The sequence below is a fragment of the Myzus persicae genome, unplaced genomic scaffold (assembly GCF_001856785.1).
Source record: "Myzus persicae strain clone G006 unplaced genomic scaffold, MPER_G0061.0, whole genome shotgun sequence".
NCBI classification, from domain to species: domain Eukaryota; kingdom Metazoa; phylum Arthropoda; class Insecta; order Hemiptera; family Aphididae; genus Myzus; species Myzus persicae.
The window spans coordinates 30,149-53,927 of record NW_019104015.1 but is presented as its reverse complement, the minus strand read 5'-3'; the positions used below and the strand labels follow the sequence as shown (position 1 = coordinate 53,927).

At 28.1% G+C, this 23,779-nt stretch overlaps 2 protein-coding genes and 1 non-coding gene across 3 annotated transcripts; 1 reads left to right on the top strand and 2 right to left on the bottom strand.

Annotated features, from left to right (window-relative positions):
• Window positions 1-1,926: 1,926 nt before the first annotated feature.
• Window positions 1,927-4,013, bottom strand: LOC111037610 (jerky protein homolog-like). The gene is made up of 2 exons (XM_022320276.1): window positions 2,201-4,013; window positions 1,927-2,132 (listed from the first exon to the last, which is right to left on the bottom strand). The coding sequence occupies exons 1-2, from the start codon at window positions 2,280-2,282 to the stop codon at window positions 1,948-1,950; spliced, it is 267 nt and encodes an 88-aa protein (XP_022175968.1). The 5' UTR covers window positions 2,283-4,013; the 3' UTR covers window positions 1,927-1,947.
• Window positions 4,014-4,045: 32 nt separating this feature from the next.
• On the top strand, window positions 4,046-10,957 carry LOC111037609 (kelch-like protein 8). The gene is made up of 8 exons (XM_022320274.1): window positions 4,046-4,203; window positions 4,368-4,614; window positions 7,454-7,636; window positions 8,559-9,297; window positions 9,359-9,467; window positions 9,534-9,652; window positions 9,719-9,970; window positions 10,042-10,957. The coding sequence occupies exons 3-8, from the start codon at window positions 7,463-7,465 to the stop codon at window positions 10,305-10,307; spliced, it is 1,659 nt and encodes a 552-aa protein (XP_022175966.1). The 5' UTR covers window positions 4,046-4,203; window positions 4,368-4,614; window positions 7,454-7,462; the 3' UTR covers window positions 10,308-10,957.
• A 7,926-nt stretch (window positions 10,958-18,883) lies between these two features.
• Window positions 18,884-18,956, bottom strand: Trnan-guu. Its single transcript has one exon. It is a non-coding gene; the product is annotated as a tRNA-Asn (tRNA).
• Between the last annotated feature and the right edge of the window lie 4,823 nt (window positions 18,957-23,779).

Genomic DNA, 23,779 nt, shown 5'->3' with positions numbered 1-23,779 from the left:
TTGTTGTAGATTTTAATATTTTAGGGTGATACAAAAATATAGAAGATAAACAATTTATGTGCTTGAATTCTTGGTTTCATTGCCGTATATAAAAAAGCATTATTTTTCTTTTACAACACTACAATTATTTTATATTTTATATCATAAAACAATTTGAACCATCTATTTATTCAGAAGGTTAGTTACCCTTTTTTACATACCTATAGTATACAGAAAAAAAGTGATTATGTTGATAATATAATAATGGCATATTTAAACATAATTACTATTGTTGTTAATTATAATAAAGTTGTTATTGCAGTATTTAAAATGTTATTGCTTTTTGAGGACAAAATTAAATATTTATCTTTTAATATAGTGTTGTATTGTTTTTTGTATTGTTGTTAGGAAGTTACCTATAATCATTTATTCATTAACTTGAATCAACTCAAGCAGGTAAGTCTATAATAACAATTTTAATGAGTTAAAACTGTATTGTGATGATGCAAGGAAATCTTTGTAAGATTGGAGATCATGTATGAAAAATATCTACATACTTAACTCGGTACTTACTATTTTATATGAATTTTTTCTGGTAAGAAGAGTTACAAGTATATCATACACCGTGTCGTAGTACCTATCTATTATAAATGGTAACCGAAGCATTTATCTAGGTAATATTAAAGCTCTTCAAACATCAAGTCAATTTCTTTTTCTGTTGATTTTTCTGAAGTCAAATGATAAGTGAAAATTCACAAAAACACGTGACAATTAATTTACTTTCAGGTAACAGTTGCTCATTGTATGCGAAATGCTCACTGCTTGCTCTCAAAAGCTAAATCTTGTGCAGTGGTGACTGGTGTTCACCTGATGCAACCCTAGAAATACATTAGTTATGTTTGCTATGTGATACTATATAATATATAATATATGTTATAGACTAGATCTGCAAATAAAAATAAAACCATTATTTGCATACTGGGGCCCTGAAATATCCGACGAAACCAAAAAGCCAACCAACAAGCAAAAGATGCAGCATCGTTACCAATAATCTCCAATCTCAACAAATTCATAAATTTATAGATCAAATAAACAATTTTAACTTGCACTTAGTAAAACTACTGGTCGAATCAAACAACATAACTCAACAAAATAAAACTAAATATATTACCTCGTAGCAATCTACTGGAACATCTAGAAAAATAGAAACAATAACAATCAACATGTTGAGAATCAGCCACACCCTCTTAACACATGATTACTTAATGGAAAACAAAGACCTGACAACATGCATTTCGTGTGGAGTGACAGCGACAGTAAGACACATTTTCACGGAATGCATATACTAAGAAAAATCAACCCAAATTTATCCGATTCCATAGAACCAGACTTATAATTTACAATAAAACCTGCCTTGTGTGGAATTGCACGGGACCAACAAAAATGTTCGTCTTTGGCAGGTTTCCATATAACTGAATAAAAAGGAAAATTCAGTAATATAGAGGTATAATATTCCGCGCGATTAAGGCTGTACATTTTCCGGCCAATAATAAAAAATATCATAGGCTACAATAAATTCTAAATAATTACATAATAAATATTAGTTAGATATTTTAAAATAATGATAAATTAAAATTTGAAGAACATATATAGTAGATATGTATTACATATATATTAATAAAATAAAGTAAGCAAGTTAGGTAGGTTTTTTCTTTAACAATGCTTTTTTCAACATGAATTTTCACCAATGATGTTTTTTCCAATAAATTTTAATTTTAAGGTTTTTGAAGGAATGGCACGAAAAAATAAGCCTGTTTCATCACAGTTATAAATACAATCACTATTATAATCTTTTATCAGCTCACCTATTTTTAATTTCCATTCATTTACGTTGTCAAAATTGACATCATTAGATTCTCTACATACTTGATTAAATGAAATATTATGTTTTTTTCTAAAACATTCCAACTATCTGTTGGATCCTTTGAAATTGGTGTTCCCCAATTTAACAGCGATGTCCTTGGATTTTTGTTGAATCATTGGACCACTAATTGGAATGTTCTTAGATCTAGCTTTAACAAACCAATCCCAAACTGCTTTGTTAATTTCATCATTGACATTTTTCTTTAAACTTCGTTTGCTTTTCCCATTTCCTATATGACGAATGAATATGACTTAAATAAAATTGAAATAATTATTTTATTATTTCATATGAACTTACCTTTTAACCACTCTTCTTTAACTTTAATTTTGTTTTTAATTATGTTATAAATTTGCGTTTTCCCGCATTTAAAAATATTCATTAATGATTTAACGCTATTTCCTTTTTAACTTTCTTCTATAACTTTCATTTTTTCATTTAAAATTAAACAAATCTTTGAAGACATGGTGAGGACAAAATATACGATACAAAAGACAGGTAAACTACGACTACGGTGACAATAATAAGCACTGATGTGTAGATTCAAGATAAAATGTACTTATCTGTCGATACGTATGAATCATTGACCTTAATAATTGTTTAGTAGCAAAATAAATGTGGGTATCAAAAATATTTTTGTTCATTTTATGCTGTGTTTTTCGGTGTATATGATTTGCAGGACCAATAAATAGCCTTCCGTTTTACGTTAAACAGGTTCCGTTTTATCAAGGGTTTAATCCTATGTTAAATTATAGAAATCTGCCAGGACCATAATAAATTTTGGCACAGAAAAGGGTTCGGATAAGACAGGTTTCACTGTAGACCAATAAAAAAAAAATGTAAGTATGTACTTTTTTTTTGATTATTATTATCAACTGGTAGGGTTTGATATTTTGACACATTTAATCGGCAACGTTTGAACAAAATACTGTGGAAAAGTTACCTACCTATCGAGGAAATCAAATTATTTCAGAGGTTGCGGTTTCAACAGTGTATTATTATTATGCTTACGTTCTCCGGCCAAAACACTCGTCTACGGTGTACGAATAATTTCAACCGAATTTCGAGTACCTATGTAAGAACGATAATGAAAATCATCTGATTTTTCGATATCGCGATTTCGTCAAGCAGTGAAGGAATCACACATTAAGACAGTAGTACGGTTTCATTTACCCGGGAGCGGCATTTTAGTTGAGCGTTGGGAGTAGGTAGTTCAGAACAGTGTAAGGCGGACATCGAGACGGAATGAGGACAGAGTTTTTTGATTTAAGTTTGCGTTCAAAACGGGTAACCACTGACTGGTGTGCGGGTTTCATTTTATGGCATATTAATTTTTCGACTTTTATTTTTTTCACGTAATTAACACTTATTATAGACGGTAATTTTTGCGTAGCACCGGTTCTCCTTATCACTTATCAGCGCTACAGCTGTTATCACTTACAATATTATTAAGTTTTGGCCAGCCAACAACAACAACAACAACAACAACAACAACAACCACAACAACAACTACAGCAGTGACGACAACCAAGACGATCAAAAAACGCTTTCAATATTTTTACCGCGGTCGTTGGTACCACGACACACACTGCGGACAGGCGTAAACAAACGTACAAAATGTAACGATGCGGACGCCGCTCACAGCCGTCCACACTGATTCCAGGTTTGAACACTGTAAGCGTTTACTGTGCCGGCGGACGTCGGGTGCGCATTTCGCGTTCAATCCTGCCGTGCCGCATGCGCACAGACGAGATGTCCCGCTGATTTGCGTCTGTCGTAGTGTTTGTACCGTCGTTTTCGATGTAGCCGGCTCAGCTCTGCGCCTCAGCCGCCAATCGCCATTGAGACATTGTGTGTGTGTGTGTGTGTGTGTGTGTGCACTGCTCGTGCGGCTGTAGTCCGTCCTGCGGTCCTGCCGCTCAATAGTTGTCGTCGCCGTCATCGTCGTTGCTGTTGCTGCTGCTGCTGCTCCTCTTGGTCGCGGCAGTTTGGGCGTTGTATCGGCCCGCAATTGGGCGTCTGATCTCCGTTTTCAACCGCCGCCGTCGGTCGTCATCTGCGGTTTCCGTCTGCAGTCCGCGCCGGTCGAAGTCAACCTCCGTCTACGGTTAAGGTAAGCGCCGCCATTCAACACACTGTGTGTGTGTGTGCGTGTGTGTGTGGAGCTTGTGTGCGTCGCTACTCGTCCCTGTCGTAGCTGGGTAGGCAGCCATATTGGCGTGTGATTTGGTTTGTTTCGACGTTTGTGCGGTTTCCAGTTCGCAGTCGGCGCCGGTCGAAGTCAACCTCCGTCTACGGTTAAGGTAAGCGCCGCCATTCAGACACACTGTGTGTGTGTGTGTGTGTGCGCGCGCGCGCGTGTGTGTGTGGAGCTTGTGTGCGTCGCTACTCGTCCCTGTCGTAGCTGGGTAGGCAGCCATATTGGCGTGTGATTTGATTTGTTTTGACGTTTGTGCATCGTTTTCAGTCGTTCCCAGCTTTTGCGGTTGCCAGTCCGCAGCGAGTCATCGTGATCATTGGAGAGGACCCATTAAAGGTGTTTCACGCGTCCTGCGACCTGAACCACCCGATGAACAGCCTCTGAACGTTGTGCCACGGCGGTGAATACAAACAAGAAGGATCACTGCCAACGATATTGTTAAAAACATAGCGTTGCCATTTGATTGTTGAACTATCCGTCTTGTTGACTGTTCTTATTTATTCAAGTCTCAAATGTAAGTATAAAATAATATAAATAATATAAGTAATCAGATACCTAATGAAACACACAAGAACTAAATTTGGGGGCGTACTTAGTGGCTGGGTCTCCTGAGACCACCACGGTTTTGAAATTATTCAATGGTAAATACGGTCGTATGGAAACCCTTTATTTATTAATTTAATTGATTTACACGTATTAGGTAATCAAAAAATATAAGAAAAATGCATAATATAATATGGAACTTAATTTGGCTAACTATTTAAAATTAAATTTTCATAAAAAAATAATAAGTGTTATTGTATTAAGAGAACTTTGTCGTACCAATATATTTTAGATTCTGAGAGCTCCTATGAATGAATCGATTTTACAATGATGTGTATTGTAATTTTTATTTTTGTGTCTGTCATGGGGGTTGGGGTCAGTAAAAATTTTCTTCAACCGAAACTTTTCTGGTAGGAAAATTAATCTAGTTAGTGCATTCGGGAGTTCAAAATTTAAAATTCCCAATAGTTTTCAAAAGCGATAGGTAAAAATGAGAATTTTTATTTAAAATCAGTTCAAAAAATCAATTTTGGTTTTAAGTGTAACTGTTAAAATAATTATCACAGATACCTGAAATTTTCACTGAATATTTGTTTCAGAATTTGCTATATACCATACAATTTTCGAAATATTTAACTTTTTATGAAGTTTTCAACCATTTATAGGCATATGAAATTTTCGATTATTATTTGTTTTTTTTAAACTATTGTAATACAGTTTTTTGCTCTGTTACAAAACTTGAAAATGTAATTCAAAGTACCTCGTAAGTTGTTGTTAGTAGAAATTTAGAAACTAATAATCCACAATAAATTTTTATGAGTGTTAGAATTTAGAATTTTGACAAAATTAGCAAATTGTTTTGAGTTAGAAATTCATAAAAAAATTTTTATCGTTCAAAATTTTTTTTTGTGTACAATAATATTAGATCATTGAATTCAAATTTAATGGACGCCTAATATACAGCAGAGCGACGTCCACTTACCCGCTTTTGTTATCTCCGTTCTACTAACACTCAACATGCCAAAAAAAATGTTCAGCAGTTCCAATCTAGCGTTGTTTTCTTAAATGTTAGAATGAATTAAAAAATTCCTTCAGCATGTCTAATCTTTAGGTTCGACAATGTTTAATAATCATGAATTTCGCCATAACATTTTTATTTTTTGGCAGTATTGTGACAGAGATGGTTTTGCATGCCGTCACATACCCCCTCAACATCAATGGTATGAGCACCAGTTTCTAGATTTCTAAATCGAATGGAGTGATTTACACTCAAATGACGAAATCTTTCCTCTTCTAAACAATCATATGCCTAACATTTTTTAAGTATATAAAAGTATTTTGTTTTATTTTAAACTTAACTGGGTATACCTTCCAGTAATCGTTGATTATAGTCGTGCCGGGTAAATACTTTTAAAAATCTTTAACGATTTTCAACAATGTTAGATTGTCTCGGGATTCAACGGCAATGAGGAAACATTGCCTAGATCCCCTCTCAATGCCTCCAAAAATCCATAAGCCCACATCTACACGAATTTTAATTCATCTATTTCTACTACTTTGTATGGGAGCTAAACTGCAATATAACTTAATAGTTATAACTGCCTTTTTTCTACAGTCTGAAATACCATCAATGATATGTTACAGATGAACAACTTAACTTTATACCTTTAATATACATTGTATATTATTACTTTTTAAAATTTAAAATTTATTAATATTTGTTGTTTCTGTCTTGGAATTGGTTGACATACAAATATGCAAGCTTATTGTTACTAGATAAATCTAATGATATTGTTGGAGATATTGTTCTTATGTTGCTTGGAATCTATATGTTACGGTCAATGTGGTCCTGCCTGGCCAATGTAAACCACACATTTTTTTTTAATCAGCTAATATTATTTTTTATTATAAATTATAATTATTACCTATTTATAGTAATGATTTTTTTTTTAAAGAATCATTAATTTTATTCATGTATCATAATACAATAAACTAAGCATTTTTTGAAACACTGTATTAACTTATTTTTGGTACTTATCATACTGTGTATTTAAGAATCAAGTGTAAGAAAGCAGATAGACTATGTAATTCCAAGTGCTTCTAAATCTTTTTCAAATAAAATAGAAAGAAAATAATTATAATATATTATAAAAATAAAATGATGATACTTCTTAATTTTTTTTTGTTATTCCATCAAAATATTTGTAATATTATGATATATGAATAAAATTTATAATGATTTTATTATTTAATAATTTTTTAAAAAAAATCATTGCTTTAAAAAGGTAATAATTATAATTTACAATAATAATAAAAAATAATATTAGTTGGTTCAAAAAAATTTGTGGTTTACACTGCCCAGGCAGGACAAATGTGGTCCAAGTGGTTATGTGTCCATAATATAATATGTACTGTGTACACTAGCTCTTATAAGGAAAATAGATTCTGGTTTCACGAGAGTCTACCAAAGTTGAATATTGTTTTCGTATTTAAAGATAGTAACTGTTCATTATATGAACATATATTAAAAAAATCTAGATATAATAGAATCTCAATGTAATTTCATCTGGTGTGTTTAGAAAAATTGTAAATTATTTAAGCTTATTCCCTAATTTATTATCTAAGGCCAATATAATATAATAATAATAATAAAATAAATAATTTTAATTATCTTAGACTTTTAGAGTGATAATAAATATTAAGACCTAATCATTTTTAAATTTATTACAATAAAATTGCATGTCAAAAATTAATGAAGAAAAAGAAAAATATTTATTTAAGTTACCTATATAATTATTGATTTGTTTTAGTTCATAATAATGATGAACATGGAAGAGGAAAATACTGATGATCAGCTTGTAACAATTCATTTTGATGATGATGTCAACGATACATTTAGTAAATTGCTTTTAACGGAGCATAGCTCATACTTTGAAGCTATGTTTAGTGGAAACTTTTTAGAATCTCGACCAGACCAAAGAATACATATACAGGTATCAATAATCAAAACTTATTTTTTCTTGTTTATTATTTAGCGCTTAAAAACAGTATTCTGTAACAATTAATTGCCCAAATCCATTCTATACTTTCCTCTATTCATTGATTTTACAAATATATTATTTTTCCATGGGTACTTAATTTTTTGTGTAATACTTATATTATCCATCATAGAATAATATATTCATATTTCTTGTTAGACCTCTGCAAATATACTAATGCCATATTGCGATTATGACAGTGATTAAACCATACATCCAACATATGTTTTCAACCAGTGCAAAATAAAATAAAATGTAGGTACTAACTACTAATGCACTTAAATATACAGATTGCGAACTGGACAATCATTTTTTTCATTGAATCTCAAGTTCACATTGGTGCATAATTTTATTACATTAAAACATTTATCCTTAATAATTACCTATTATATGTACATATTATATACTGTTATTTTGATCATAAACTTATTGTTTTACTTGTTCCTATTGGTTCAATATTCTTGATTAAAACTGTTTGATACTTAAAATAAATTTATTATAGTCGAGCTCATGAAAAGTGAATGCTAACTACAGCATTCCCAGTGCCATTTATAAATAAATGTAAGTCAACTGGCCTGCTTTTTAAATTTGTTGAATGTTAGTCATTTATTTATTCGCCTTGCGCACTACAGATGAAAAATAAAAGGATGTTTATTGAATATGAATTAAACAAAATATTTATTGTAAAGTCATATTAATTGGTTAAGGGACCCGTTGCAGTATTAAGCAATTAGTGCAATACTGTGAACTTTTTGTGCCAACAATATTTCTACTCAACCTATTGGCCGCCAGCACTCATTTCTTGTGAGCTCGACTATAGTTATATCTTCAAATGTTTAGCAAATTTATTAATTATAAAATCTGTTTTAAATTTCAGAAAATAAGCTATAGAGGTTTTGTGATGGTCATTGAGAGTTTGAAACAAAACAAAATAATTGTTGATGGCTTAGAAGATTTACTTACTATACTGGAAGTATCACAGATCCTTCAATTTTCTTTCATAATGGCTGAATCTATTAAAATTATCACTAAAAATTATCTGTTTACAATTTATGCATTGGATATATTTTCAATGGTTTCTAAGCTTGAAATTAAGAGTCTGTTAGAAAAATCCCATGCTTATATTTTGTATAACTTTAAAACAATTTTGGTTCAGAATAAAGCTGCTTTCTTGAAACTAAGTGAAGTAGATTTACAATCATTGTTGAATAACAATGGTTTAAATGTTGATAACGAAAAAGATGTGTTTGATTTGATTATTAATTGGTGTTCAGTGAATGATAAATACAATATTGAATATGAAATGGTTGTTAGTTGTGTGCGTTTTAAATCCATGAATAATGAACAATTGACAGATTGTATTTCAAAAACTAAGAATTTAAATTTACAAAATGTCATGATACCGTATCTGGATTTTACAAAAAAGAATGAAGACACTATAGGAGTATTTATTAAACCAATTAGAAATATTCCTTTTGGTTTGTGTGCTGTAAAAAATGAATTGGATGGTTATGCGTTTGTGTATCGCTGGGATTGGGCCTCTATGCAGTTCACAAAGTTTATTAGATTGGATCCATTGCCTCTTGATACAACTGGATATCATGTGATTGTTAAAGGTAACTAAAATAGTTAATACTGATTGTAAGAGTGTTTATGGTATTTATTTAATTGTTATAGACTTAGATATTTATGTGATGGCTGGAGAAATTGCATATGGAAGAGGATCGTGGAATAAGGAAGGATGGAAGTATAATTTACTGACGGAACAGTGGAAGAGATTGAAAGGGTAATTAAAAGTTTTAAAAATTCAATAGTTAATCATAAATAATATTAAATTAAACTTTTTTTTTAGTTTTTCTTCATCTAGTAGGCGCCACGGCGTTGGACATTTTGTTGGTAATTGTTTATACTTAATGGGAGGTCTTACAAAGCACCGATTGCCAAATCGAAATATCGAGCTCTTTGAAATAGGCAAGTTACAAATTATAATTTAATTTAATGTGGAGTTATTGACATTTTTAAATTTATTTGTTTTAGTTAATGATACACTTGGTAAAGTTCATATAAGTTCTTGCAGTTATTTTCGAAAAAGAGTGGATAGACAATTTTATGTTTGTTTGGAGTATAAAGGTCACTTATCCATAATAACTAAAGACAATGAACCATCATGGTTTGATCTAATTCCTGTTGGAGAAGAGGGAAGTTCTTATACTTGGAGAAGACGCTCAATTAATTTAGATGAAGTAGTTATTAGTGCAACTTGCTATAATGACATTATTTATGTGCTTAGTAAGTTCCGCATTTTCATTCAAATCGTATGACACACTCTTTTTACATTTTATTTTTTTTTATTCTTGCAGGTTACGACAAAAAGCGTATGATTAATTTACACAGTTACTGCCCAATGTACGAGTTAACCCGTAAGTTGAAATCTTTTAATATAGCATATGATGATGCTACTACAATGTGTGCTTTTAACGTGGATAAAGCTATGGTGTTTAAAAATGATACCCTTGAATATTATTCTGTGGATGACGACTTCTTCATTGAGTATAAAATTCAATTGGATTCTTTTCACTCTAACTATTTATTCAGTGTTCCTATTTATATAAATAAGACATTATAATTTAATTTTAGTAAAGTACCTATTGTAAGTAACTTACAATATTTCCTTATCATTGTAAGTTTATAGATTTTTTTATGATACAAACTACTAAGTAAAAATTGATATGTTTTACTATTTTTTTAATCATTATCGTACAAATTAAATTTTACTTTCCGTTATGAGTTTCAACGCCACTACCATCAATTGGGTGTGTTTCTGCGTGCGATATTAATTGTTTTGCTTTTTTTCTGTCAAAAGTATCAACTAATCTATTTACTTGTTAACATTTCTGAAAACATATTTGAGTTTGTATTGAAATTTACTTGATAACGACTGCCTTACATTTTTATACTAATTTTTTCACTTCAATATTATTAACATTCGAAAATTCTTCATGATTAAAATTTAAAAATCTAACTTTGAAGTGTTCAATTTCTAAAAAGTGGAAGTGGTTTTCAGTGAACTTAATGACAAATTAAATATATTTTTTGGAGGTTTATCCGATGACTGGGATAGTCATACAGGAATCAGTAGTATATCTATGATTTTTTGAAGGTCCGTGTCATTACAACATAATTTACTAATTGACCACCTCTATCAATGTTTGTATAATAATTCATGACCAGATTTGTATGAATTTTAAATAGTAGAATATGCATGCAAACATGCTCTAAAAAAATCAAAGTTTGCAAGAAAAGAATGCAAAACAAATAAAATGAAATTTCAATTTTTATTAAATTTTATATTAATTAAATTTTTAATCATAAATATAACATATATATATTTCATAATACATTATAAAAAATATTTTATTCAAATTAAATAGATTCATTGGTGTATCACTGCTCCTGAATGCCTGTGTTTTGTTCTGTATGCGTTGTTACAATATAAAATAATTGAATTACTTAACATTTTCGTAATTTTTAGTTTTACATGTTTTAAGTTTAAGTTGTATACTCATAAATTGTTACTATTATGTTTTTGTTCCAAAACCTCTAGAGATTTTATATTTTATTACCTTTTTAAATCAAATATTTTAACATAGTATTAAAAATTACTTTTATTTTATAATATTACACATATTTTCATCTTATTGAACTAAAAACAATAAATGCCACTTAAATTTTTCCATAACTATTAATTATTATTTTTATTCTACATAAAATATAACTATCACCTAACATTTATTACATTAATTATTAATTTGTACATTAAAATTGTCATTTTTAATTTATGTTTTGTTGCATTTTTATGTTATGAGCATAAATTATAATGTGGTATTAATTTATTAAATAACTTGGCCATGTAGAAAATAATTTACTGTACTAAAATTATATTACTAATTAAAGGAATCAATGGCTTAATAAAAAATCATAATTTATCTAGGTTTGTCATTCCATTTTATCTATTATTCCATATAAATAATGAAAATAAAATCAACTAGATTGCATTTATTTAGTAACTATGTGATGTTCAATACGTTTAATTTTTTTTCTTTGAGTTAAAGATTTATTTTAATAATAATTTACATAAAAATTCCAAAATGTTTATTCTTGTTAAAAAATATATATAAAATATAACGTTGAAATGATGAATATTGATGTTTGAACTATATTTATTTTATGTAAATAGAAATTAAGTTTAAATCTACATATTACAATGTTTATTAAAGTCAGCCTCCGGCTTAATACCAGTGTACTCTGGTGAAAAATGTTGAACTATCTAATCTGAATTACATTTATATTTTCATATTATTGAAACCCCCTACACTTAAATTCTATAACTGTATAAAAATTATTATTTTTATTATATTATAATCTTAATAAGTACATTAAAATTAAAATTTTTTTATAATATGATTAATGTATCAGAAAATAAATATATCCCGGGCATAAAAATTGTTATTTTTAATTTATGTTTTGTTGTATATTAATGTTGTGTGCATAAAATATAATGAGATATTGATTTATTAACTAGCTTGGCAATGTAAGAAATAATTTAACAAATAAAGGAATAAAAGGCTTATTTTTTATTATATAAAAATCATAATTTATCTTGGTTTGTTATTCCATTTTATCTATGATGCCATAAATATAATGGGTATACAATTAACCAGATTGTACTTATAATATAGTATTACAACTTATTAAATATTGTAACTATAATATAGTGTATAATACTTATGATTTTTTATTAGTTTAAGATTCATTATATTCATAATTTAACATAATGATTCCAAAACTTTTGTTTATGCTAAAATATATCTAAAATATGATGTTGAAATGATAAATATTGACATTTGAACAACATTTATTTCATTTAAATAAAATTTAAGCATAAATCTTGATTACTTTCTTATTTTATCTACATTATACTTAAAACAAAATCGTATTTTATCATTGTAAAATTTAAGTACATTAAATCAATTACTGTACAATTTTTGTTTGATAATAACAAAATATTTATATGAGTAAGAGTAAATTATGTACACTTCTGTAATATCTTGATTGATTTAATGAATAAATAATTTTAAATGCAAATAAGGAACATTGATTTAAAATAATTGTGTGTAATAGAATATATTGGAAACAAGTTTATAAAAACATATTTTTTTAATGTTGTTAACTGAATGTTAATATCAACAACAAAATCTAAAAAGACAATCAATACAATTTTCCCTTTGTTGATCTGATTTAATTAATTACACAATAATTTGATTTAATTCCTACATACACTTGGAAAGAAAGTACCTACCAGCGATATGTCACAATATTGCATCATGTTTTCATCGCAAAATCCACAAATAATGTATTGAATTTAGATGTAAGATGATTTGTGGACTAAATGCTTTATGAGTTCTATCTACTACTTATTTTAATGCTTCTGTCAAGTACCACTTGACATATCAAATAATTCCCCCATCACTTCTGTGTACTGTCTATTGCATCATCATTCATCAAGTAAGTTATGTGCTCGCCTGAATAATGAGCAGCTTACTATAGGTACTGTACGTGAGAGGTACTTATAGTCTTGAATACTAAATCATTCCTAAAATATTTTCTTTTTAATAACTTATTTTTTTTTTGTCAAATTAATACAATGTTCTATGTACTAAATGTATTGAAATTTTTCTATAAACATTAGAAAGGCCGAGTAAAAATACATAAAAATGTTACTACATGTGTGTAAAATGTAATATTAAAATGAGTTGATGAATGTATTTGTTTTTATTGCAGATAAGTTCAATGGAACTGAAATTAAACTGAAAACTAATGAAATAATTAAACGTGAAGAGTTTTGATGGAAGACATTCCCGAAGTCAAGGACTAAATTGAATCATATTACAACTTATTTTACGGTGTTTTAATGTTTAAGTGGCTTATGGGTTGATATTTTAAAATTCTCATAATTCACTTAAAAATTACAATAACGTAAAAAACCAATTAGGAGAACACGGATAATGTTCTTACCTTAAAGTTTGATAATAGGTCAATTCTCTTATCAAAACTGCATACTATTGAAGCTGGTGGATAAAAATTAGCTATTTTGTGCGTGTGTAGGATGGAGATAACATGCTGATACGTACATCTTAAGAGGACGTTACACTGACATTTGTTGAGTTATAACTATAACTATTTTAAGATGTACAAACAATTTACAATTTTTAAATATTCATAACTTGCTTTGAAATTTATAATGTTGTAAAAAGCCTAAGTGATGCCTTAGATAATAATATCACCTTTAAATTTTGTTAGAGGTGTCAATTAATTCTAATTTTTAAACTAACTGAGCTGAACGTGATTTTTGAGCTTAAAATTTGGTATGTTATGCACTTGTGTGGCGTGGAGGACAACAAATATCAGTGTAGTGTTCTCTTAAGTATTTATAATTGTAATTTACAACAACATGTTTCACAAATCACAATATTTAATTATGCAATGTGAAGGATTATATTGAATTTAAGTATGTTTTATTGATTCTTGACAGTAATATATTGTATAATTTATAACTATTTATTACTTTTATTAACACAATTATAAAGTAGAATTCTTTTCAATGTTATTAACTACAATAAAATAGGAAAGATTTTGTCGTGTAAAAATAGTAATTATCAAAATATAATCTACATAATAAAACTATTAAATGTGTAAAACCTTTTATGGAAACCTTTGTTGTTATATATATTTTTTTTTATTGATTTTAAAAAGCCCGGCGATTATGGCCATTAGCTATTTGTAGGTTTTTTTTGTTGGTTTGAAGGCGGGAGAAACGGTAGGTTTTTTAACTTGTGTGTGTGTTTGTGTATGGCAGAATTTTGATTGGGCACTTGTAGGTTTCTGCCATCCCGGTTGGGGATGGCTGCCTAACTCTCCGGACAGGTGTCTGCCCGGAGAAAAGTGTTACCCGGTGACCGAGGTTCAAACCAGCGACGGTGCAAGTTGCAACAGACGCCTGAGTCCACTCAGCCCCTTTTTGTTATTTTATTATACAATCTACAAATTTCGGAAACAAAATCCCACAGCGAACAACCCCCAGAAAAAAATCCCCAGGATGCAATATTACTCACTAACACATGCAAATTATTGAACAAATATTTTTTTAAACTCTTAATTAGTGTAATTATTAATATTTAATTACAAATATATACTTTATACTAATAACATTGCAAAATAATGTATAATTCTGTAAAATTAAATAACTGAAATAATTTTTTTTTACATTAGCTTAGCTTAGGTTATTTTCTACTACATTTTGATAATTTTATATACGATATAAGAATTAAGAACTTAAAATGTTACCTATTATAGTGTACAATTTGATAACCTGTATACAATTGTACTTTTGATAAATGATTTACTGAGTACCTACATTAATCATTTTTATTTTTATTTTATAATATTTTAAATATTTCATCTATACATTGATTAAATACAAATCAATATATATATATATCTAATTTAATCAATGATCTATATAAAATAAAACTTGTAAAAACGCTTCCTAATAATATTTTATTTACATTATAATGAAAATATTACAAGAAACGATAATACTTTATATGTTCAATCTTTAGCTAAAAAAATTGGACATTTTCTCCATTTTTAAGGATATATTACTACACTATAAGTGTATTTGTAATTTAATATTAATAATGCTGGTAATTATACTAATTAGAGTTTAAAAAAATAATTTGCATGTGTTTGTGAGTAATATTTATTGTAGCCTGGGGATTTTGATTCCGATTACCAATCTATACACATATTTACGAAGTGTTGGTATCTTATGATTTATGAACATACCATTTATACAAACTTCCAAAAAGTGTTTAGTAAGATAAGGTTAACCACAATTTACTACTCACAAGTATAACTACTTCTGGTTTTGGTGCGAAATTTTCATAATGTATAAAATCATATCTTACTTTTTGCCATCAAGCAGTAAAATGATCTCATTTTATTTCTAATTATTTTTTGGTGTGTCAAGTCGTGTTATTTAGTTCATTTATGAATGGTTTACCTTCTATTTTGATTCTTCAATAAATGTATTATTACTTACAGGTGATTCCAAAATATTTTTCGGTACCTGCTGGTTGAATCTCCTCTTGATGCATAAAAACTGGTTGAATGTGGACTATTTGGGTAACTGGAGTTAGTAAAATTGTTTACCATTAAGGCATTAAAAATAAACAAATGTAATTTTATTACCTTTTCATGTTTACAAATTTATTTCATTATTCAATTTATCATACATATTTATGGATCTTACTTATATGTGATATGTCTTTTTCATGACACATTAATTTCATTACTAAAAACGCTTTCAAATAGTAAGTTATATTTTTAACTAAAAATAATAAAAATATTTACTTTGAAATTATACTTCTCTCTGGTTAATAAGTCTCAAATAGAATTTTCCTTAATAGTATGATCCTCATTTGGTACTCTTTATTTTTGTCAGGCTGAATATGTATAGTTAAATTTCCTAAAATTAATTTGTAGTTAATTAAATGTTTCTATTGACCGAGACTTAAATAATTTGCATGGGGATTGGATTGACTTCATACAAATTAAGAAGAAAATTTACATGTTTGATGTTCTTGTTTTATTTATTAAATGATATCTCATATTGATTTCTCCAAATTGTTTTTATTGGTTAGTTTTAATTATGATAATTATTATATAAGGTCAAAAAATTGATTTTACGTTTAATTATATAATAACTATAGTTCTGCATCATACTTTTCTGGAGTTCTTGCTCTTTAGCAAATAACATTGTTCATTATATTGATTTGTTTTTATGTTTAATAACATCATCTTTTGGAACACTAGAAATGTTTCAGTCCATTATTCGGGAGATTGTTTCTGGAAGAAAATTAAATTAAATTTGTACTTATGGTGGTGTAATAAACAATAAAAACTAAAAAAAAAATTATGGAAAAACAAGCATATTTACATTTCAAGTATTTAAATTTTAGGTATATTATATTATACCTTCAACCTAGATGTTATATTTGTAAACCAATTAAAAAAAAATTATCTTTGCAGTTGAAATATAAATAATAAAATCCATAAATACCGTTAAGTTTCATAAAGTAGCTATGGAATTAATGAAAGATAAATAAATTTTGAAAGAATTTAAAAGTTACCTCTCGCCAGTTGTTTGTGGCTAAAACTCCTCAAGTCCCCAGTGTTTTTCAAATAGGTATCATACTTTTGAAAGTATCAGTTACCTGGTTTGATTGCGGGCAGCCGTAAAACTAAGACAGAGGACTTGTAGCTCTAAAAAATCACCAAAAATGCACTAAAATGTACAAAATATGATTTTAATATTATTATGCATATTATAATGCATTACAAAATTATGCATTAAAAAGTAAGATAATTTGTATGAATTTATTTAATTTAAATTTTGATGTCTGCGACCGACGTCTCCGTGGCCGGTATTGATAATATCTTATGCGGTGAACAATACCTGTACATAAATAAAATAAATCAAAATAAATCTAATTGGCAATTATCAAGACGTGTCTCTAGGAAAAATATGGGAACAGTCAATAACAATATTAATATGATCAAAATTTTAAGATGACTACTTATTTTGGTTGTATACTAAATATTTAATTAAATAAAAATGTCAACTGTATAAATATTAATAAAATAATGAATTATTGAAAATATGCATCTTATTGTATAGAATCGAAAAAATATGCATTAAAATAAAAAAAAACTCAAACTGTGCATTTATATGCAAAATAAAAATTCAAAACTAGCTTTGTTTCACAATGAAATGTATTTGTTTTTCACTCTGCTATTTTTGTGATCGTGCAAAATAAATATGCAAAATATGTTACAAGTTCTCTGCCCCAATAATAACCAATTACCAAGGCTGGGTAAGTTAATGATTTTATTAACTCAGTTAAGTTAAGTAATTATGCACCAATAACAAAAAGTTCAAAGTTAAAGTTAATTTGATTATAGATTAACTCAGTTAAGTTAAAAGTTAATACCAATTTTTTTTTTCATACAGTACCTATATTGCATTTTTAAGAACAGTAGTTAGCTATCTAATAAGTAGTAAGTAATAAACTAATAAATAATAACTAATACCAAAAGTAAAAAATTAGTATTATTTAGTTGTCTTTCAAAGAAATATATGTTTGTAATGGAGTGCTGTATATTTATTATGTAATAAAAAATCACAAAATATTTTATTAAATAGATACCTACTTGGAATTATATACTTAGTAAGATACAAAAATATTAAGTGAGTATACTTGTTTATACTTACATAATTTAATAATTATTTATTTATATCCATCATATTAAAACTACTTACCTAACTTAAAATTATATTAGAAATGAAAATATAATTTAAACCGAGAGATGCAAAATTAATTGAAATAGCTGGATAATATTTTAACATAATATACATTTAGTCACGTATATATACAGGCATAAGTCGGTTCCCGCTGTTTTGTTATCGCAAAACTGCTTATTATTGTTATTAATTTATAATTAGTTAATTTTTTTATAAATCTATATAAAATATAGATATTTAATTTGCTGTGTTAATTGGGGAACCGACTTATGCCGCACCCTGTATACTTAAACCAGAAGCTTAAACTTTAAACATAAATAGGTAGCATACATTTTTATGCTAAAAAAAATTGCATTAAATAATTATTTACCTTTAGAACACAGAGTAATTGAAAAAAATATAACATTTTTAACTTGAAACAATTCACGGCAAATATTTTTTTGAAATGTCATAGACAATAGGACATGACAATAGACTCAAATAATGAAATGCAAAAAAAAATTAAAAACAAAATAAATTAACTTAACTTATTTCTTAAAATGATGAATTAATTCGTTGATTTCACGTTGATTAAAAAATAAACTTAAGACGTTAATGGACATTCAAAAGTAACTTATTTGTTAAGTTAAGAAATCAAAGTATAATTAATTTAAGTTTTTAACTCGTTAATAGGCTCAGCCTTGCAAAATTATACATGGAGTTATATTCACACATACCATCACACTAAAATCACCAACGTTAGCAGTCGGTGGAATAGAAAAAATTTGCAAAAGGTTAACCGCCCCCGGGTGGGCTCGAACCACCAACCTTTCGGTTAACAGCCGAACGCGCTAGCCATTGCGCCACGGAGGCTTGCTGAATGCGATTTGTAAATATACTACATTTAGGTATGGTAGTACAATAAACATCTTATTGTTTAATAATTATTATGTGCCTATGGTCTTGATATTATGTTGGTCGTAGGATTTGTTTTTAGTAAATCAAAAGGAACAATTGCAGTTCAGCTCCAAATCGATTTTTCAATTATTTTTATTCCAACGAGTTTAAGTGGAAAAACGGTGCAAAAAAAATGTTCGCAGACCATTATTTTGGAAGTTATAGCCTTCCAAAAATTACGATTGTACATTTTCAAGTTTTTATTTGTGCGCACAAGTGCACAACGTTGTACTCAACTGCTAGTGGCACGTCTATAACGAATTTTTCAATGTTTTATTTTTTTTTTTTTGGAGACTAGGTAGATAAATATCAGTAGGTAATTATTATACAGGCAAGTTTGAATACTAGAAAGGTAGGTAACGTATTCTGTGGGTAACGAATTATAAAATTAAGCTTATAATTATATTAAACGAGGTAAGTAGGTCATTATCCAAACGAAAATAACGGGTTGACAAGTTTAAGTTAAATCGTAATTACCTATCGTAATCTCAACATTCTGTGATCGTGTACTTATGTCTCCAAACCTCCAATACTCTGGTTTTACTTCGGTTTCATTGTTCCTACAAAAATGATTGTAATATAATTTATTAGTGAGGTTCGCATAGACAAATATTAGATACCTAGTTGGCTAGTTGCTATCAGATTTTTAGTATACAATCACGACCTACTTTAAATATAATATTATATTATGCACTAATTGAAAATATTGCAATATTACAATAATTGACTTACACGGGTACTAATAAAAGTAAAACACATACTAGTAGCAATTATGGACAATATCAATAATACAATAATAAATATTATATACTTTAATAATGAAATCAACTTTTGACAGTAAAATGTATATTAGAATTTACCGTAAGCACAGGTTGATTTTTTGATTTCATATTTCAAATGTCTATAAATAACACAATATGAGTTTACATGTTTCGAAAATTTTATCAAGCATATAAAATGATAAAATAAACATAAACTGCAAATTTCAAGAATTTACGGTAACTTGTTTTTGAATTACAACTAATGAAAACCGTTCCATTATAAGCAATTGAGTGTATACCTATTACCTACTACCTATGACTTATAACTAGGTATCCAACATATTGTAAAAATTTGAATTTCAAACGCTCATAAAAATTTAATTTGAGTAAACCAGGTAGACATTATTTTCTTTTATAAAGGTATACAAACTTTTGAGAAATCTTGGATCACATCTTCAAATCTTAGATGTACAAAGAAAAATTTGACAAACTGTTAAGATTATGATGAATTTCGAAAAAATTGTGCTTATGGATATTTAAGATTTCGGAACTATTATGATGGGTACCTAATACCTATGCACCTTGTGTTAAACTGTCGAACTTTATGAACCAAAAAAATAAAATATTATTGACATTTATGTAATAAAAAAATAGTCAAATTTCAAATGCCTATAAAAAACTGAATACGAACCAAAATACTTTGAAAACTTTTGTCGTGAAAATTAAATGATTAAATAAATATATGATGAAAAATTCAAGTACTTACGGATATTATTTTATGAATGAGAACAAAAAAAGAAAATCGTATTATTATCGTATATGATAATTTGTTAATTTACGGTTGATTATCCAATGTGTGACCTTATTTAAAGGCGCTTAATTAATGAATTTGACTTTCGTGTAAGATTTTTTTTTCTTGTTAAATGTAGGAAACTTAAGGGGAATTGTGTGTTAAGTTTTCAAATCTTAAAAGAAAATTGTTTATGAATTTCTAACTAGAAATAATTGGCCAATATGATTTGTAATCATAAAAAGCGGACAAGTGTAGGATGTTGCTCTACCTACTGTACAGGAGGTTACAAGTGGGTCACTGTAATAGATCAGTTTTTTGACGGAGTGAAAAACTTTTTATAGAAATTAATTTAAAAAAAGTTAATAATGATCGAAAATTCGATGTGTCTATAAATAGTTTAACGCGAGTCAAACTATTTTGAAGATTGTATGGTCTATAGAAAATGCGGATATAAACATTCAGTGAACATTTCATGTAGGTATCTGCGGTATTTTTTCTGGAGTTTAAAATCTAAAACTTGGAGAAAATAAATAAAAATCCTCAAGAATATTTCATTATTTTTAAAATAAAACAGTTGAAGGACAACAGCCGTAGGTAATGAAAAATATATATTTATAATAAAATACTTGTGACTTATAAGACGTATACCTACCTAGTTTCCAAATGTATTTGAAATGGTAAATCTATACCTATTAACATAATCGTGTTATAATATTTGTTCAACCTGCACATAGGCAATGCTAATTTGGTCGGGTCGAGTTAGGTTAGGCTTTATAGTTATTGTATAGATAACCACCGTACAGATTTAACTGATTTAAGTCGACCTTTCTGTATATTCTATCATGATTTAAATTGTAGGTCGGGCAACGATATTACAACGTTGTTAGTTTGCCGCACTCACGCTACACTTAATTCAATTCGGTTAATCAGAATTATTCCTCCTAGGAATAGAACTATATCTATGTGAGTACACACGATGGATTTCGCTAGTAATTCTCCGCGCTGTAGAATGTTAATAAAACACACTTACTAACAAAAAAATATTTTTGTTTCGGCTAGTTGAAACTTACGTTTTTTAAACTATGGCATGGTGTCCAGTACCAGCAGAGAAATAAAACGGGACGAGAACTACAGTGGCATCCGAATTGTTATGTTAATTTTACTTGCGAGGACCGATCGAGTCTGCATTGTAGGCTAAAACGTGTCACACCAACCGACCTACTATAATATAGGTATATTAAGTATTTTGTAGGTGGAAATATTTGTCTGCAGCTATGTGGTCTCAACTTAGGTGTCTGAGTCCGCTTCACGTGCCGATTACTATTGCGTTTCTTTCCTTAGCTATGGCATACCTAAAAGGGTAGTCGTTACAGGGCTTTAGAGATCTACAAAATCAAAGTAATAAAATAAGCCCACACGCCGTTCCTTATACGTAAAAGCCTTACGAATAAATCTTTTTCATACAACGTTGACAAAAGCTATAGCTATTACCTTCTACGCGTATCGGATTTCGAACGAAAATATAATTTAATTACCTACTGACATCAGTAACTGATGATCAGTTTGAATGTTCGAATGAATATTTTTACAAAAAACTGTTTACATAAATATATTTAGGTTTTTGAAATTATAGACTCTTTTTAGTTTTTTCGATTTATGTCTGAATACAATTCTGTTTGTTTGAGTATAAAAGCTTGAACGTGTAATACAAGATCCTACATTATTCGTATTACTCGCAGCAGTTTAAACATTTCCAAAAAACTAAAGCACACTTTTTTTATAAAAGCTTTTCAAGATCAAATTTAAACATAATTTGTTAAAATCACGACAATTTGAAAATGATTTCGTAGTTATTATGCATACAATTTTAAACCGTCAGGAAAAACAAAAAAAAAAATTGACAAAAAACTAAGATTTTTACGCAAAACCAATTTCGACTTAAAATCGAATAATCGATTTTGTTTTTTTTTGTGTAACTTTATATACAATAACAGTAGATAGATGAAATTTTTACTGAATGTTTATATAAGCAATTGCTAGTACCACGAGAGCTATTTAAATTCATAAAAAAATGTCGTGTTTTATAAGTTTTTTAAAATTATTGTTAATTGTTGTTAATCATGTTTTACTCAGTCAAAAACTTGAAAATGTAATACAACGTTTCTCATAAGTTGTTGTTCGTAAAAATTTAAAAAAAATGTTGGGTGTAAATCCACAATAATTTTTTGTGAACGTCTAAAGTTAAAATGTTGACAAAATTCATCAAAATCACAAGGTAAATTATTTCGAGTTAGAAATTCATAAAAATGTTTTTATTTATATCTTAAATCTTTAAAAAAAAAAGTTTATCAGAAACTCAAATACATTTTTTGCGAGTGTTGAAATTAGACATTAGATATTCATCCTTAAATTGTCAAAAAGATCCATAGGCATGATATTTTTTTATAAGTAAATATTTAAAGTTTACAAGGTTTATCAAAATATCGAAAATGTTCAAATTGTTTTGTAGTTAAAATATCATAAAATGTTAAATTTTTATACCTACCTAAAGATTGAAAATTTAAAACAAGGATTTTCTTAAATAGTTCATACTGTAACCAACAAATCAAATCCGTTTCAAATTCTAATATGAACGAAAATATATAGCAAAACCAAGAATAACGTCTTTAGTTAGTTTGTTGCAATTTAAAAATATTATTCGTGGAGATACATGGAGGAACTTTTAGAGTATATTTTTATATTTTACACACAGAATGATATTTTCAAATGTGATTTTTTTAGCAAAAATAAATTTAAGCTATTGTTGTACTAATGCCTATAATGGTAAAATAAATTGATTTAATCACAATAATAGCATAAAATATGCTTAATAATAATTTAGGCTGACTGCCTTCGCTCAGAATTGTTTGATTTTATATTATCGAATTAAAATAAAATTCAACTCATCCACTTCGTTGACTCTCTAGACACCTGTACAGCAGAGTGTTATTATCACTTATTTTAATGTTTATAATAATAAGTGGCTTTCTAATAAGTTGTTCTTACTTACGCATAAAAATTATCTAAGATAAATGAACACAATGTTTGTTTGTAGACATTTCAAGTTCAAAAGGTGACTGGCGTTGACAATTAATTGTGTATTTAAACGATAAATAATGATTTTAGTTTTTATATTTTTTATTCAA

Bases quoted from the DNA above. Each gene is read 5' to 3' on its own strand.
- LOC111037610 (XM_022320276.1), bottom strand. From the start codon at position 2,282: ATGAATATTTTTAAATGCGGGAAAACGCAAATTTATAACATAATTAAA. The intron at 2,133-2,200 runs GTAAGTTCATAT...TTCGTCATATAG, and splicing joins TAAAGAAGAGTGGTTAAAAG to GAAATGGGAAAAGCAAACGA.
- LOC111037609 (XM_022320274.1), top strand. From the start codon at position 7,463: ATGATGAACATGGAAGAGGAAAATACTGATGATCAGCTTGTAACAATT. The intron at 9,298-9,358 runs GTAACTAAAATA...TAATTGTTATAG, and splicing joins ATATCATGTGATTGTTAAAG to ACTTAGATATTTATGTGATG. The intron at 9,468-9,533 runs GTAATTAAAAGT...CTTTTTTTTTAG, and splicing joins CAGTGGAAGAGATTGAAAGG to TTTTTCTTCATCTAGTAGGC.